The sequence below is a fragment of the Hermetia illucens genome, chromosome 4 (genome assembly GCF_905115235.1).
Source record: "Hermetia illucens chromosome 4, iHerIll2.2.curated.20191125, whole genome shotgun sequence".
Classification (NCBI taxonomy): Eukaryota; Metazoa; Arthropoda; class Insecta; order Diptera; family Stratiomyidae; genus Hermetia; species Hermetia illucens.
This window is the reverse complement of record NC_051852.1, coordinates 71,262,480-71,281,343: the sequence shown is the minus strand read 5'-3', so window position 1 is coordinate 71,281,343 and position 18,864 is coordinate 71,262,480. Positions and strand designations below refer to the sequence as shown.

Here is an 18,864-nt window from a genome sequence, read left to right as displayed (position 1 = left end):
GTTTGTTTAGGATGAGATATATTTATGACTTTGATATATACATACAGATATTTTGCTGTTTGAGGATTATTTTGAATTTTTTGCTTTGTACGAATGGAAAAATGTGCGTAGAAAGTCTCTCACATAAGATGAACACAAAACGTTTATACCCGAAGCGTCGAGCTTTTGGTATTACGATTTGTTTTTAATACTTATAGTTTTATTGCTATTTCAGCGGGACACTTTGAGAGAAACGCACTCGGCCAAAACTTTTATCCCCAGAATTCGGTATCCTTTCGATTGCTCACTGCTTCTCTAGATTGCTTGCGCGATAAGGCAATTGGTTGGACCAATTTTGATTCTCGTTACGCCCATTATTCTTCCTTTTTTTCTTCAGCCTTTGTCCTGTTCACAAGTGGGGTCGGCTCATCGTGGTCGGTTTCGCCATTTGGCTCTATCAAATGTCTAATCTGGATGCAGTCTCAAGGCTTTTAAATCCCCATCCAATGTATCAAGCTACCGTTGTTTCGTCCTGCCTTTTGGTTGTTTACCATCGACTTCGATGTTCAGACCAATCTTGGCAAGTGAATTCTCGTTAGCGCGAATTTCGGGACCATACCATCGAAGACGCGTCTCTCTCAATTTTTCCACGATCGATACAACCCCATAACGAACGCGGATATCCTCATTTCGGATATGATCAAAACGTGCTTAGGCAGATATATTTTTAATCCTTCATTGAAAGGATTTCTTCAGCATCTTTCCCTGGCAGCGATTATTTCGACGGCCCATTTACTATATTTTACAACGTTTTCAATGCAATTTTTAACTAATTTTCAATAAAATCGCCCATCATAGATACAATGTGAGTACAGCTAGCACATCGCGCGTCACTTTGGATGGAAACCGATTTCTATTCACGCGTAGGTACCATTACAAAAATAGCTAAACTTCTAACTACTAATTTCTGTGGAAGTCCAAGTGCAACCTTTTCTATTACTCAGAAGTAATATTGTAGTTACTTTACCTGCAGCAATTCGCACACAGTCCTTGCAGTACTCTGAAGGTTACTGAGAAGTAATTGCCCAGAGCAACTTCTTGCACTGACCAGCACTTATTTCTAAGTACATGCATACGCACCCCCATCGCTTACCGGGAAGAATTGGCTGAAATGCCGACTTTAGTGAGTGATCCAGGTTTTCCCATTGGACTGCATACTATCTGATCCCACTCAGTACCAGCCGAGTAACAAGAAAATCAAAACGCTTCAAAGAAAAAACTTGAAATTCAGCGCTGCCCCACGCAAAAGCTTTAATATTTATTTCGATCTTATCCCACGGTTGCATACAAATAAAAGCCATTTGCCCCGAGCACCCCAAATGAATTATCAGCGAAAATACGTGTCAGTAGTTGTGCGGTATATAAAGCTAAGCCGGCAGTTGGGGGAGGCGTAGTTTACTCAGATTTGTTTGGACGTTCGGTGACATAGCACAGGTAAGATTCCATTTCCTGCTCGCTTTCCTATAATAATGGTGTCGGGATGCAATAGGTACTGTGGCGTGTGTTATTCTCCGTCCGCAAGTTCTTAAGATGTAAGAGTCGCAAACCCGCTTCAGTTATATTATCAAAAATTCCTATGCAACGCGACACCCAAAACTGCTGTTATGTAACAGCAGTGATAAGCGGTAGGTGATATTCAGATTTGTGGACGTCAAGTGCCAGCCGGTGTTCTAACAGAACCAGTTATGTGATAATAGTCAATTTTGTGCACCGCTTGTGATATCCAATTCAATCCAATCTGATGGTGGTCAATTATTGCCAATTGACGATTCTGGTGCTCGACCACTTGCGGATGAGATCAGAAATGACGCGTGGTGCAAATATGGAGGTCGCCCACTCGAGAACAATCCATGCCTTGGATTTCATGGACACGTCCGCTCTTCTCTAAATATTAATCAATGGCTTCGTCCCCCACCGTTCGCAATGCGACACAATAATTTGAAGTTGGACTTGTTTCACTCCTTCCAGCCAATTACTAAAATTCTAACCCCAGTTCGGAATCAATTCCACCGCCAGTCTATGAAGCTCTAATCCGGGCGTTTTGTTCGCCAATATAAGAGTTAGAGCCCATCTGCAATCGTCGCGCCACAAGTTCAATTAGAATATGAGGACTCACTCCACATTGAGTGTATAGATTCAGAACTGTACGTAGTCTACTCGAATTGCCCTAGTTATGCAGTTCATCGCGAAAATAATTTGAAAAAGGGTGCAATTTATAAAATGCTCAAGTTGAATTAATCAATCAATCAAATAGGCTTTGAATCTACATATTTTAAGTCTTAAGTGGAAGCGTGTACTTTAGATATGAAGACTTTGGAGTCTTGCGCAAAAGCTGATTTAACATGAGAGGGGAGAAATCCACGAGCCCGGAATTTTCTCGACGGCCCGGAGTAGATTTTAGTAAAAAAAGGGAAAATAAGAGTGGCAGCACGCTTTTCATTTCGAGGCTGGAGTTTGTGCCTATGGTTCTGCCTGAGATACTGCAAGCATGCAGGCTTCTGATAAGCACCAGAAATTCAATTATATTTTTCGAAACATACACCTACCTCGATATAATGAAGCTGAAGGGGACTCGAAGATATTCGTTACAATGAAGTTTATTATATGGAGGCTAGTTTGGTCTACGATTCGTTTTAACAAGTTGCAAACAATCAGTGACTATGTACGAAAAAGTCGATGTACCTGAATCTGTCGACACATGAAATGTTTTTGTTGTTGTGGAATTGTGTGTGATTAATTGGTAGGGAATGTTATGTAAAGGTCACAGAATATCTAATCAGTATCCACACTAAATAGCTTACCCGTCCTACCATGTGTAGGACCTACACTAAACTTTCAAAATTGTTTTTTATTTCATGGTTTGCTTTGCCACGAAATTTAATACCTTTGGATTGAACTTAAATGTAGTAAAATATAGTTTCACAAAGGTCCCGGAGTTTCTTTTTTTAAGGTTCTGTGGAAAACAAAACCTTATTAAAATCGATTCAATGTCTGTCTGTCTGTCACACGCATTTTTCTCCAAAACCGCTAAACCCATCCGAACGAAATTTGGTGGACAGATGGGAGCTATGAAATCCCACGCATACAGCGAGTGGCATAAATTTAGGTGGAGTTTAAAGGGGGCTCCCCATACATGCAAACGCAGGATTCAAAAAATTTTTTCACCGAATATAGTTGTGTAGGGTGTCAAATGAAAGGTCTCGATTGGTACTTTCCGAAACTGAGATTAGTTTTGGCATAAATTGCAAAGACTCGTTGTGATCGGTTTCGTCATTTTATTTTATCAAATGCCTGATCAGGATGTAATCGAGAGACCTCTACATCCCCATCCAGCGTATCAAGCCACCATTGTTTTGGCTGGCTTTTTGGTTGCTTACAATTGCTTTCGATGTTCTGACCAATACTGGTTGTTGAATTCTCGTTAGCGTGAATTACGTCCATCGAAAACGCCTCTCTTGCAGTTTTTCCACGATCGATGCAAACCCATATCGATCGCGGATATTCTCATTTCAGACGTAATCAAAACGTGTCACGACACCAGTGCAATGCAACATCTTCGTCCCCATTATCGCAAGACACCGTTCATTGTCCTTTATAGTCGGCCAACACTCAGAACTATAGAGAGTGGCAGACGGACGACATTGCAGTAAATTTTAGATTTGGGACGTGCGCTGATACGTCGATCACAAAGAACACCAGTTGGAGAATGCCACTTCATCCAGGTTGCATTAATGCATGAAACAATTTCATTACGCAGTTCTCCATTGGCTGATAGCATTGACTCGAGATATTTAAATCGCTGAGTTCTGACAATGGCAGTAACCTGTCCTTCGACATATTTAAATCACTCAATTCTGGCAATGGCAGTAACCTGCCCAGAACTGAGCGATTTCAATATCTGCTCCTCACATAAGGAAACACAAAACCTTGCATACCTGAAGCGTCAAGCTTCCGGTTTCCCGACTTGTTTTAACTTTGTGGGGTACCCTTCAACTGCAACGTGGGATCTTCAATTCGCTTACTGATGGTAACCGTTTCCAATTAAAGTTCGTTTAGTTTCCAGTCAAAAAGGTATTTTCAGTGCAACTAAAATCTTTCACTTTATTCGCAATTACACTAAAGAAGATTTATCAAATAATTTTTATTCAGCAAGAGGCCAAGATCAAGCTTTATTTGTCTATTCAATGATATCCAGTTCTGTAGGCAAATTGTGCACCTCTTGTAATATACGAGTACAGGCGTAAAAAGTACAAAGAAAGATTTCGATGTCTACGCAAAAGAAAGCTAACAATGCTGCTTTGGAACAAATTTCACCAGACTAGAATAGAACTACAGTGGAAATTAATAATTAAAGGGATGAAAAATATAATATAAAAAATGCTTTTGCAATATCATATACATGGCCAAATCTATGAGTATTTGATATTTGAGCTAATTGCTTATCAACTATCGTAGTGATCCATTTATGAACAACTTTTATGCGTTATCATGTGAAATCGTTATCACAAATCCAATATTTGTACGAAGCAGTTTATGGGCACACATAATTTCTAATAATTATAGTATTGCACCGGCATTTTGTTATCTTCAGCCATTTCAAATTAAATATCCTCCTTGACAAGGTATTTATAACTTAACCTTGACCTCATTATCCTAATAAGCGTCAGTGAAACCATCTCTAAGACCATATACGCGCAACTGTAAATAAAATCAAGAAACATGATAAATCTTCACTTTGCGCAAAGCAAATCAAATAGGTTTCCTATATTAACAATTATACTTCAAATGGTAGGACGTTTAGTCAATGTAATCAACCATGACATTTTCGTATGCCGTTTCGTTCAGTTTAGTGTAATATTCTCGTATTCTGCCATTTTAGAGAGAAGCAATTTTACAATTTTTTTTATCTTAGTTGGCTGAAACCGATGCTTGAGCACAAAAAAGAGTTGATGAAGAGCTGGAGTTTTCGCGTGACAGTGGCAATCATTCCGCAAATATTACTACCTTAACCCAGCGCCGAAAGTAATTTAGTGCGGAACCGTTTGAACTTAATGTTGAGATATTCAATGATTGCAGATGACGGCTAATCAATTGTTAGTCGATCATTGCAATTAATAGCTGAATCAATTATTTCGAAAAATTAGCTAACAAATTAGTTAACTACTGCACAACACTGCATATGTTTATCTGGAGTTTGGCAATTAGTGAGGGAATATTTTGCATTTTTATCTAAGTACAGATGGAAAACCGTGCATAGAGATTTCCTCACATAAGATGAACTCAAAACTTTTATAGCCGAAGTGCCCAGCTTCCGGTATCCCGGCTTGCTCCTCTCTTTATTTGCAGAAAGTGAGTAGACATCGTCAGCGTATTTTAGGATTTTAAGGTATGATATTATTACATTGAACTCCTTCGCGGTCTACGGTCAAAACAGCATAATGAATGTTATCGAACCCAAGAAGAAATAAAATGCGGTGAATTTCGTCTGTAAACCCCGACGCAGCGTGTTCTATAACATTTGCTTCATAGAGCAATTAAGATATGTTCGCTGTTGACACTATCGAGAATCTTCATGAAATCAATGAAGAGCCGGTTGATGTGGCCAGTACCGGAGGATCCAGAGAAGAAAACAACTAAAACATGTACTTAATTTTTGGAAAGTTGACTGTAAAATTATTTATTAGAATTAAGAAGTTAAAACCAAAAAAAAATTACGTACTCATTTTGCATATATGGAGACCCCCTGAAACTCAATGTAGAGGGATGTAACTCACTGCAGGTGTGCACATTCATAGTTCTCATCTTACCACCAAATCAATCAATCGATATCGTTTCTGAAAAAAGTTCGTTTGATAGACATTGAACCGGGCTAATGGACTGGCCAAGTAGAACTCTGCTCTTGACGTTCTTTGGTGGAATACCCTACAATTCGCATTGCCGAAGCTGCGGAGAAGAGGCTATTGCAGAGAGATCTCTCACGGCAGGTTAGGAAAAATACTTTTCTTCCTGAATGCTACTGGCTTGCTTTGAAGATCTGAGCAGGCTGGACTGCCCCGTATGTTTTTACCACGGCAATCATGGTCTGCTATTTGGCCTCGTAGAAGCCACTGATACCAACCACCATCACTTCCATGTTTGTTTGGTGTGTCCGGTGGCAATTAGATTCTGTCACCTGTCCTTATGACCTCCAGGTTTTGAAAACAGTATTAGCCAATGCTACAGGCACTCCCGAATGCTGGTTTCGGTTTTTGCAAGAAGGAATTGAACCCTCTTTTGCTAAGGCATCCGAGATTTCATTTCCTCCATTACACCAGTGATTAGGTACCTAGAATAGTTCCATCGTATTGAATATAGAAATTGAGTTCAGCAGGTTCCTTCATTCCTGAACGATTTTTGAAGTGGTAAAAGGACTGCTCTAAGTCCTCAGTACAGCTTGTCTATCGCTCGTCAATCACTCAGGTTGCTGTCCTTAGGAGCGTATAAACTTCAACCTGAAAGAACATTGTATAATGTCCCAAGGAAAAAGCCAACTTTTTTTAACCATCGGTGGAGAAGATCTTTGTGTATCCCGCCACGCACTCTTCTAGTTCGTTTGGAGATAACTTTATATCTTCTACAGATACGGGGATCCGAGAATCAGAAGGCATTGCAAAAAACTTGATTTAGTGTTTTCAATGCGCTGTGTCCTCCGCGTCTGTTGTTTCCCCATAGATAAAACGACTTAGTCTAAGAACTGCTCTGAACATATTTATTCAATGGCTGCATATCGAGCAATGCATCTAGAGCTGTCCCTGTTGTCGTTCTTATGGCACCGGTGTTATTCAGCTGGCAGGCTTCGATATGGAGGTTACCTAAATCTCTTGCTAAAAGATGGGGACGTAGCTCAGAGCAAGACATGCTAAAAAATATTTTCTAGATATCGCTTTACATGCCCTATACCATGCTTTGCTCTCCCCTCGACTTGTCGCATCTGATCTCCCAGATGGTGTTTTTTTCAAGAAAGTCTTCATTCACTCAGCTCTGAGTTCGTGAAAGTTCCATCCGGTTTTCTAAGAGAGTTCAACTAGGCTGACCCATCCCGTTTAAGCACTCTGCATAACCGTGAAGTCTTCTTTTCGCCTGACGGTTCCTCAAAATAGGTTCTAAAGGAGTTCGTTTCAAACTTCTGAATGAGTTTTGTTTCATGCTGAGAGTTGCTGAAGTTTGACCGGTCGTCATTTTTTTGATATTACAATTATCACACAGAAATCGTCTGGTTGGTTTCCAGAGTTTCAGTTGAGTTTTGTAATTCTCGATGCCTCCAGGGAATTGCTTTACCGCGTTTGCTTCAGGTAATATAGGGATAACTGGTGTGTGCAGAACAACCAAGGCTGTCGTACGGAAGGTCACGGTTCAAATCTCGCTGGTGGCAGTGGGCTTTGTATCGTGATTTGACGTCGGATACCAGTCGACTCAAGAATGAATGAGTACCTGAGTCAAATCAGGGTAATAATCTTGGGCGAGCGCATTGCTGACCAAATTGTCTCCTACAGGCTATCCTGTAGTGTACTGTTACGGTCTTGAATGAAGTGTTCTAATACACTTCAAAGCCCTGATCCAATGTGGATTGTTGCGTCAACGATTATTATTACTCGCCTAGGGAGCTGCACTGTATTGCCAAAATGTTACATAATTAAACTTTGTGTTATAATCTGTTCGCCTGCAATAGCCAGTTTCTAATCAACTCTAACATATTTGAAGTGTAAACTATTAGATTAAATACTAGGGGCGCATTCTACGTTCGCAATCATGAGACCAGTTAAAGTCGGGAAATCAAATAGCTATTTTCCTTTAAGATTAGATTTGCAACATATTAAGAGTTGAAAATCACTTAATTTCCAAGTAAGTAAGCAATGGCAACTTTGACATTTTTCCTTTTGCCATTGATCTGGTATTGTAAGACAATCCGAACTAGGTCCTGGTAACAGAATTATATTATCACTTTGTAATTGTAACGTCAGAACACATGCTCTCTTATTGAGCTTTCATCGCAAGACAATCTAGCCCTTTAACTGATCCAATTCTAGAAATTTTGTTAAATCGAACCTATACCTCTTACAGCAGAAAAATATAAGGGTAGTCCTGCAATTTTCTCAGTGCTGATAGTAGAAATGAACAGACTTTTGGATGCTGCATTTTGTCTTTCGAGTGTTATATGTAATAGAAAACAGAAGACAAAGCCACAGTCGGTGTGTAACCAGATTTCCTTTTCGATCCCCTCTTGATCAAATTGTCTGGATATTACCGCATTTGGTGGTTCAACAGAGCTTATGTGCTCATCCACATGAGACTGGTCTCTTCACACAAAGCATTCTTCTGCTTTCAATTTAATGCCTTCTCTGATTCACGGTGTGCGGTTCGCGCAAATCTGATTCCATAAACTGGCATCGAGTCAGTTCCGTTCACGTCTCTGAATGCTGAAATTTTGTAGGCTCGGTAAAGCTTGTAGGATTGCTTCTCAACTCAGAGTACTTTAATAGGAATAACAACTGCTCACCTTCTTGCACCATCTTCACTGCTACGAGTTGCCCGCTTACTTACAATTGCACCTCAAGAAGGTCTTTAATCGGAAGCTGCGGAAGAACTTGAAGCGAATCTTTGTTGTGAAGTAACAATGGTTGCGATAGACAAAACTAGCACTTTCCATAATTTTAAGTAACGTTTCTAGGTCATTTGGAACAACCTAAATTTCCACTTCAGTTAGAACTGTTGACTTCAAATTCTAGCTTGACGTTGTTCTATTCCGACGCTGCGTTACCTTGACTGGCCAGATCCGGATAAGACTGCAATACATCCTGCTCTCCACATTCACTGTTTCTTATCAACTTCGCCCATCATTTGTCGGACCATCCTGCCCGTTGATTTGCACTTGTTGATGACTTCGCCTAATTGGTTACAAGTTTTGCTCATCTCGAATTCTCTCCTTCTATCCGTCACCGTGATCCTAGTCGAGAGTGTCCAATGGGGCGCCACAAAGTTTACTTGTCGCAACTGATCGTAAAACGTGCTAGTTTTTTCTACCCGGCTTATCCGCAAAGGCTGTGATAGGGCCAAATCCATCACATACGATATACCTAATGCAACCAAGAGCGTCATTGCCAAAACAAAATTAAATAGAATTTCATTTAGGAATCAAATAAACCAAATTATTTTTATTTGTAACAACTAAATTGATAAAACTGCTTTCAATTTTGACTTTTACTTTACTTTGACAACAAAATTAATTAAATTATTTTTATTTTTAACGAACGAATTACTTAGCGTATTTATAACTTATTAAATTAATTTTAAAGAAAATAAGTAGATGTTTCCCGTCTGAAAAGCTACAGAAGGAGATGGGAATGAATATTTAGGATACTTAAATTCATCCACCACCTCGTACGGCAACGCCCATCTAAGTCGTTCGCTCATCCCAGAGCTTGGCTGGCTGAACCCATCTGCCCAAATACTGCGCGTCCTGCACCGCCTTGCTTTGTCAGTGAGTCACCATCAAACAAGGGCCTAAACCAGCCTCGTAGTCATTAGCTAATGATCTACTTAAGGTGTATGCATTCCTTGCTGAAGGTTCCGGCTTCTACATGACCTTGAAATCATACTTCGACAATTTTTGTTGCAACCTTGATATTCTGCTGGTGGAATCCTTCGCTTTTAACCGCCCGTTATCCGGCTTGTGGTCCTGCTACAACCTTGAAGGGCTTTCTCAGCAGGTAGTAACAACAATTATTAACCACCCATTGCGTAGTTAGAAGCTCTCGCTCCGTCGTACAGTAATTCTCCGTCTTCTCCTCGATATTCAGGTCTGCTCGCAAAGGTGGGGAGGTCAGCTTGCCTTTTAGTGTCATAAATGTCTTCCTCTCACATCCATAGCTTCAAATTAACTTCTCTTCCCTCCGCTGTAGTTTGCTAATGGACGCTGTAATTTACATGTAACCAGTTACGAATTTTTGGTAATAATTAACTAATCTGAAAAACCATTTTACTTGTTGAATGGTTTTCATTCTTGGGTTGCTCACCTTTTCGGTTAACCTGGGATTCGGCCTAACGCCCTTTTCGGAACACACAGCAGCCTAATTAAGTTCCCTCTTTCCTCAAAAATTGACACTTAATAAGTTGTACTTTAAGGTTGACTTGTTGAAATTGTTGAAAGACCCCTTAAGTTTTGGTTATGCTCGTCCATGCGAAGATTTTTACATCATCAAGGTATAGAGAACATTCTACGTGGTGAAGATCCGTTAGAACCTGGTTCATCAAGGATCTTGATACCAAACGGCAACCGCAAAAGCCGTTTAGTAAAGGAGACTAAATGCAGTTTTCTCTCTATTGTCTCTATTTATCAAAAGCTTGTGATAGTCTTGTACCGAGCCAAACATGGAAAAATACCGGGAATCACCGAGTTCATCGAGAATGTTATCTATCCAAGTTCCTAAAACCCACACATAGCCGGAAGTTTCTTTCACTCCCTTCAATTGTTGTTTAGGCACCAAGATAAAGTCGAATTTAAAAATTTATTAAACTGCTTCTAGCACTCTTCGCGATGAGCATGCAGTATTCGATACTGAGGCTTGATCGTCAGTGTCGCCCCGAGCAGCAGCGGTATGGAAAAAGTCTTAACATGGATAAACATCAACTTGCCCTCCGGGAGCATGAATACGTTAAGAAACTTAAGGCAGAGTTGAGTTGAGTTAAGAAACTTAAGGCAGAGTTCCTATTCATTGAGTATGTTCGATAGTTCTTAGACTTCTGTGTTTTCTCCCTGTTGCGGCCTACACTGTTTTTGTGCCTCCACCCCTGGATATATATCTAGCTTATAATCAATGAACTGCCTGAAGTCAGGTTTGGGTTAATGAATTCTTACGTCGTTCTAATTTGCATTTACCAGTCCCACAAAGATTTTACCGCCATGCGATTCCACACCAGCGTTATCTAAAAATACACCTGGTATTATCTCCAGTTGCAAACAAACTACTGCCTTTGGACGCCACAGGCATTCCACAATTATTCCTTTTCTTGAGCCCAACACTATGATCTCAGGATCATCTGGCGCCGTGTGCCCATACTTTCTGCGTTGAATACAAGAAGGGTCAACATTTCTGGCCCGACTGGCTCGTGCGATGCCCTAAATTGTTGCACTTAAAGTACCAAATGATTACAATCCCCAGCTGCCGGCATGGTACTTGCCTACCCGGATAATTCCAGGACTGGTACTGCATCTGCGGAGCAAACTGCAGCCGGATCAATCGTGTTGTCTCGCCGAATGTCCTCCGCTTAGAAACGGCTGGGACCCGATATCATCGCATCACAAATTTCTCCACCCACGCTCGATCAATGTCCCTTTCGACCCTTGACCTGTAATCCTCTTCAATAAACGCTGCTTCTGACCCAACCGCGCTCAATGTCGACAACTTTTTTCCAATTAGATGTAAGCACATGTTATCATTCTTCACTTACTATTTAAAAGCAGCTATATCCTCCTTTACAGGCTTTTTCTTTAACCCTTCGTCTCCTCCAGGATATTTTGCGCTAATCGCATCCTTCGTCCGTTTCAAAAGAGAGCTGATTCTCAGGGAATATTCCATCAAACTATTTCCAAAACACTGCTTGCACATCCGTAACTAATCTCGCAAGCGGTTGAGCAAACACTTGGGCATATACGCGTTTTTCAAGCTCTCTATATCTACTGCACTAGGTTAAAGATATAAGATAGTACGTATTGTTGATCAACTGAACAAGATAGAGACTACTCAATTCCGATACCCAGTCTAAAAATTTTACAAATTCAGTCACGAGGAACAGATCTTTCACTAGAGAAAGACGGAACAAATTTTAGGATTATGTCCATCACTCCGTCGTAAACCTCGTTCCCTACATTGACCACATTTTTACTGTCTTTCATCAATTCAAGCGCACTTAATGAGGTTCTTCTCAAATTTCGATTTACTTGCCCGAGGGTCCATATCCCGATCACCCCACTCCTCCTCCAATTCACTGTTAAGTGTCTCCCTATAATATAATTTAGCTCCCTGAAATCTTTCTTTTCAGCCTATTGCTTTTCCAACTTTCCCTCTTTTTGGACAACCTCGCCAATAACACATCTACTTACTCAAGAGAACTCAAATTTTCCTCATTTAATCTAAAATGTGCTCATATTTTCTTCGTTGCCTTTAAGGGGGTTTTCCTATTTAAGCCGTCTTAAGGTTTTATGTGAGACAAAACTATTAAAATCGATTCAATGTCTGTCTGCCTTTCACACTCGATATACGCGAAAATGACTGAACCTATTGTAACGAAATTTGGTGAGAACGTGTAGCCTATGAATCCCTTTACATATAGCAAGTGGCGCAATTTTGCATTAAGTTTAAGGGGGGCTCCCCGTATATGTGAAACGAGGTGTAAATTTTCTTTTCACTGAATATGGACATGAGTCAATTAAAGGGGTCGATTAGTATTTTTGGAAACCTCATCCATATATACTAAGTGACCCGCCCACCGTAACCTATTGAGCCGGACTTTATCCACAACCTGACGGTCATGGTATCGCTCATAGATTTCGTCATTGTGTAGGCTACGATATCGTCCGTCCTCATGTAGGGGGCCAACAATTCTTCGGAGGATTCTTCCCTCGAACGCGGCCAAGAGTTCGAAGTTTTTTTTGCTAAGAACCCAAGTCTCCGAGGAGTACATGAGGACTGGCAAAATCATTGTCTTGTACAGTAAGAACTTTGATCCTATTGTGAGACGTTTCAAGCGGAACAGTTTTTGTAAGCTGAAATAAGCTCTGTTGGCTGACAACAATCGTGCGTGGATTTCATCATCGTAGCTGTTATCAGTTGTGATTTTTATCCTGGATAGGTGAAATTTTTGAACGGTCTTAAAGTTGACCCTAGATAGAAGAAATTATCACCGATCTCAAAGTTGTATTCTCCCATCTTTATTCTTCCCGTTTGAACAGTGCGGTTTGATGTTGTTGGTTGATTGGTTTTCGGTGCTGACCTTACCATCGTATACTTTGTCTTCTCTTCATTGATGTGCAGCCCAAGATCTCGTTTCAATGGCCGCCTGCTCGATCTGGATGAAGGCAGTGTGTAGATCCTGGGTCGTTCTTCCCATGATGTCGCATGTTTTATGCTCCATCGTGGGTACCACTCCACGTTTCGCTCTGAGACCTATACTACCCCCCGACCACCAATTATTGTATACCGATTGAAAAACGAGCATAGAAAGTTCCCCACACACATATGTACATGTACAAATGTGTATCTTGGGGTTTGGCAAAATTTTAAGAAATATTTTGTATTCTTAGCTATGTACGAACGGAAAATCTTGCATAGAGGGTTTCTCACATAAGATGAACACAAAACCTTTATACTTGAAGCGTCCAGCTTCCGGTATTCCGGTGTTTTCAATATTTCTATTTATTATTATTGACGTCTTGAATTATGACAACATTTTCAATTAAGAAATTTGATAGTCGCTTGGAACCAATAATTCAAACGTTTTAAATATTAGTAATAGTAAATATTAAAATCGAAGCATTTTAAAGCAAACTCATGCTGTTTTTATTTGGTAATCCAGAATAAAAATGAAAAATTATTACCGAAAATACATAATCGTGGTTCGAACCAAAACTATTGACGCGTAGAATAATGTGTCCACTCGGATCAACGAAGTTTTAGTTGTGCTTCCCACCAATTAAAAAAAAGTGTTTTCGAGAAAAACGTGTTTCAAATTTTCGTTTTGTATGCCCCTAAACATGACGTGCGCTTTTTACTGTAACTTGGTATGTTTTTTTTTTGGATTTCGGTCTAAAATTTCTACAATGTATTCTCAACGCGTTCTTCTTTCAAAATATATAAAAGAGAAACAAGTCTGTATAAAAGGTTTTGTGTTTCCCTGCACATAGTTAAAATTTCAATTGCCTTCTACTTTTTAAAAAGCCATTTTCACAAGCAATTTGATCTGGAAAGCACTGCACTATTGAAATATATTGTAGTAGGAGAAAGCTACCTAGTTTTATTTTTATTTAGAAGAACTACAAGCATGGGGCTTTTCCAGTAAATTTCTTAAACATGGTAATATACTATTATTAACTTTATTTCAGCAGATATCGGTATGGGAAGTATTTTGAGGCCTAGATTTCATTTTTACAGAGTTTTCGGTTAGGTAGGTTCTGAGAAGACCTGTTTCTCCCCTATGTTTCACCCAATATCAGAAATAACATCAACAACGAAAAGTACTAATTCAGCCCTTTTATTTGAAACCCCACATGCCCATATTTTGTGAAAAAAAGTACATTCTCCTTTCGCATGCTTGGGAGCCCTCCTTAAAATTCAACACAAAATGGCGCCACTCGCTCCATGTAAAGAGACACATAGACATGTTTAGTCGTTTCCGAGTAAATTGGGTGTAACAGAAAGACAGATATTAAACTGATTTTAATAAGGTTTTTGTTTCACAGAAAACCTTAAAAAGGGCTGGGAAGCAGTGGATTCTTCATGAATTAGAATTTCAATTTCACTCGAATGTCAATTATTCTTGTTATGACGTCTTCTTTGCATGCCTCAGGATGCGGTAAATTCGCAGTTAAAAAATAATTTCTGGAAACCATCACATAGTAAAACCTCCCTAACGACTGAAATAAGCTAACTTTTCTTTTGGCAAGGTGCTAGACATCTACTCTCACGAAAGTAACAATCTCTCCAAAAACCACCGCAAAGCATCATAGCACTTAGTTAAAATACAGTTAATTTTCGTAAGTGGAATTCTTAGCCTCAATTTATGCAAAAGTAGAGAAAAGGAGCAAAGGAGAATGCTTTGTCATAATACACCTAATAGCGCCAATCGCTGATATACCACACATTTGCACATATCGTACCGATCAGTTGCAATTAACACTTTTGACATGTAATCTGGAACGGCTGCGACCGACTTTGGAAGTGGTATCAACGAACTAAAAATAGGTGAGTGGCCTAACCGCTGTCCACCAAACATGCAAATGATGTCCTCTGCTTTCCTTCGAGAACCGGGTATACAACATTCGATTTGTTCTGTCCTGCACAACTTCGTGTTAACAATGCTGAAGTTGTGCATTCCAAATGCTCCCGATTCTAAACAAAAAATGTTAAGTCATTTGTTTGCGATATCTTAATCCTTTAGGTGCCACAGACATTTTAATTCCTAAAAACACGCCTACACTAGGCGACGACTTCTCTCTAGAATCAGAAATTTGTAAAAATAGACTAAGCTATGTAGAAATAATAGCTCTCCAAATGCAAATATTGTGGTTTTCTACCTCAAAATTTTGCTATTCAACCCAATTTTTTCGAATTTTTATATACACTATGTAATCAATGCGTTTCTAGAGTTCTAAAGTTTTTAAGAATTAAAACAACACTTTTTTTATGAAAATGTTCATTACTTATTTTAAAAAGAACTCCTTGGGATCTTGGAATGTCCTTATGAATTATTTCTTCCAAGTACCTTCGCAAGAAGTGATCTAGTGGGTTTAAATCAGTCAATTTTGCAGGACATCATACTGACCCATAACGGCCTATCGACCGTTCACGATATTTTTCTTTAAGAAGGATGTAATCTCCCTACCCCATTCTGTTGAAAATACATCCTTTTCACTCTATTTTCACCTGTCACTCAGTTAGAGCGAATATAAAGGCTTGTAAGTAGGTTTCCAATAATCCCTACCCAAGCCATTAAATTCCATAGGTTTTGATAATATGCTTTTCGATGCCCTCCGACAGTGACTACTGTGATAATTAAAAGTCTCTTTTCGGGTAAAAAGACATTCTTCGGTAAATAAAATATTTTTAGTGAAGTTATAATCGAAAAAATTTACTCCGCTAGAAATGGCAAGAATAAACTTTATGTTTTATTTTTAATTACGGATTCACATGTTTGCAAACCTCACCAAATCCTCGCAAATACTAACGTATGGATAGGAAGTTTGGTTCGGTTTGTGTAGGTTTGCAAGCGCTTGCCACCAATACGATCGTGTTGGTTTTTTGGACAAATCAAAGGAAACCTGCTTGCTTGCTCAAAAGACACTAACGCACTAACAAACGTGTGGATGACAATGTTTGGGTTGGCCGAACATTTTAGACTTTTGCGGCAAGAGCCAAACGTTTGGAACCCACATTGGATTGTTTCCGAGTTATGCTTGTTTAAGGTTACGATGATTTTAGTGAGTTACAATAACATTTAGAATGACAACCAAAACCAAGGTTTTGTTTAAAAGAAAACCTGAAAGCTATTCACTGTCTATCACACGCCCTCTTTTCCAAAACGGCTACCCTATTCAAATGAAATTCGGTGGATATATGGGAACTATGAAATCCCACGCATAGAGTGAGTGACATAACTTTACGTGAAGTTTAAGGAGAGGCTCCTCATACATGCGAAGAGTGGATGTAACATTTGTTTTCATCTAATGTATCCGTGTGGAGTATGTATTTTCACAAGCAGATTAGGTTCACCCCAACAATCTCTGATCGTGCATTCTTGAAAAGACAGCTTCACACTTCTGCTCCGTTAGCTGCCGCTTCCTTCTTTCACTCCATGTAGAAGGTGAAACAAATAAAAACGAGATTTAAATAATTAGATGGAATTAATTCTAAGTTCAGTGCAACACCGTAAAACCTGGGACCAGCGACTATTACGGAGTGGTACCGACCCTATTCAACTTGTATCTATCAAAGCTCTGTGCAACCCCTGAATGAATTCAAATCAGTTAATTTTTTGGATAGCTAAGGCAGGAGGTAAATTAAATCATCTGGTTAGTTGTTAGGTTGCGAGTCTTGCCGGTCTTCTGTAGAAAACACAAAGCGACAACCATAGCTTCATTATGCACTTTGAACCTAGAACTTGCGCTTATTAGAAGATGTATTTTTATCATCATAATAGCTCAGGAATATGTTTTCTGACAGCATTGAAATAATTCGAATCTCAAATTGATGAAAACTAATTAACAAAAATATCGTTTCAGTAAAATATGGCAGAAGAAGCAAAACCCGCGGAAGAAGCTCCACCTTCAGATGTCCCAACAATCGAGGCTCCTCAAGTACCAGTTAAACATTCATACACATTGTTCTACTTCAATGTGAAAGCCCTCGCAGAACCGCTACGATTCCTATTTGCATACGGTGGCATAGAATATGAAGATGTTAGAGTAACTCGTGACGAGTGGCCTGCCTTAAAGCCAAGTAAGTTGGAGACAAAACAAACTGTATTTTACCAAATTCTCCAAAATTGTTAAAATTGGACTAGAAACGTTAATATCAATGAATTTTCAACTAAAGCAATGCCAATGGGTCAAATGCCTGTGTTGGAAGTTGACGGGAAGCGGGTCCATCAAAGTATTTCTATGGCCCGGTATTTGGCTAAGCAAGTTAACTTATCAGGAGCCGATCCCTGGGAGGACTTACAAATCGACATCGTCGTTGATACGATCAACGACTTTCGCCTAAGTACAGAACAATGTGTGCATTGCATGATGACTGTTGTGTGATTAATAAACTTTTTAACGTAATAGAAATTGCAGTCGTCTCCTACGAACCGGAGGATGAAATTAAAGAGAAGAAAATGATCACGCTAGTGAACGAAGTCATTCCATTCTACTTGGAGAAACTGGAAACAATAGTTAAGGACAATAACGGCCACTTTGCACTTGGGAAAGTAAGTAGTAATTCTTCTTTTTCTTTGTTCCGTTCGTTAATTTGCGATATTCCAAATAGTTATATTTGGACATGAGATTACCGATTTCCAATTGTTTTAATTTTGTTAGTCTGTAGGAAAAAAACATCGCCTATTTCTGCTGACCAAACTATTTTTTCCATTTTAGCTTACATGGGCAGACATTTACTTTGCGGGCATTTTAGATTATTTGAATTACATGTGCAAGAAGGATCTTATTGAAAACTACCCTGGTTTGAAGGCCCTCGTCGAATCAGTCTATGCAATTGATGCAATTAAAGCTTGGATGGAGAAACGGCCAGTCACCGAGGTTTGAGCTAACCGTGGGCATAATTTTCAGTTTGTTGGGATGTCCAAATGTGCAATTTTCATGTACACTTTATACCTTAGCTCCTCATTATAATCGAGTGAGAAATCTGTCAACTGAAATATTTTTACATTATAATATACTAAAGAGAAAAAAATAAATAACAGAGCTAAATCGAAGATACTAGTTTTTTATGAGTATGGGCCTCACTTATGTTATTTTTTACAATCTATTATAACCTAATTAGAGGAAGTTTTAATTTAGTTTTCAGTACCCAGACGAAATTTTAACGTATCGGGAGAAAATAGATTAAGAAAAAAACGAATTCTACAGTTTATTGAATAGTTCATCTTTCGTGAAAAAGTAGTCTAATAAGATAGGGAAACATTAAAGTGGATTTATTTGTTTGAAATCGTCAACACATTGAACTCTTTCGATTTAGATGCTCTAGGGCGCGGAACGCAAGAAATTTTCAAGTGCAAATAATCACCTACTTCAACCATTTTTAAAGTTTTGTATGAAACCAAACCTTATTAGAATCGATTCGATGTCTGTCTGTCACACCCGATTTATTCTGAAATGGCCATTTGGGGTATCAAATAAACTGGTCCAATATTTGACATCGAGTGAAACGTAGGGGAGTGAGGGCTCAAAATATGACCATCAAAAAGTGTAACAGGTCTCGTTCTCAGAACCCATCACAGTGTTGCATCTTTACGAAATCTAGGCCCGGCAACCTCCCTTATGTTCATCCCAGGAGTAGAAAATTTGGCACGGGT

The 18,864-nt window shown here is 39.3% G+C and overlaps 1 protein-coding gene across 1 annotated transcript; it reads left to right on the top strand.

Annotated features, from left to right (window-relative positions):
• The first annotated feature begins 1,318 nt into the window (after window positions 1–1,318).
• On the top strand, window positions 1,319–18,264 carry LOC119656068 (glutathione S-transferase). Its single transcript, XM_038062346.1, has 5 exons — window positions 1,319–1,473; window positions 17,072–17,288; window positions 17,385–17,552; window positions 17,618–17,760; window positions 17,927–18,264. Exons 2-5 carry the CDS (start codon window positions 17,078–17,080, stop codon window positions 18,092–18,094), a joined length of 690 nt encoding a protein of 229 aa, XP_037918274.1. The 5' UTR covers window positions 1,319–1,473; window positions 17,072–17,077; the 3' UTR covers window positions 18,095–18,264.
• Window positions 18,265–18,864: the final 600 nt, after the last annotated feature.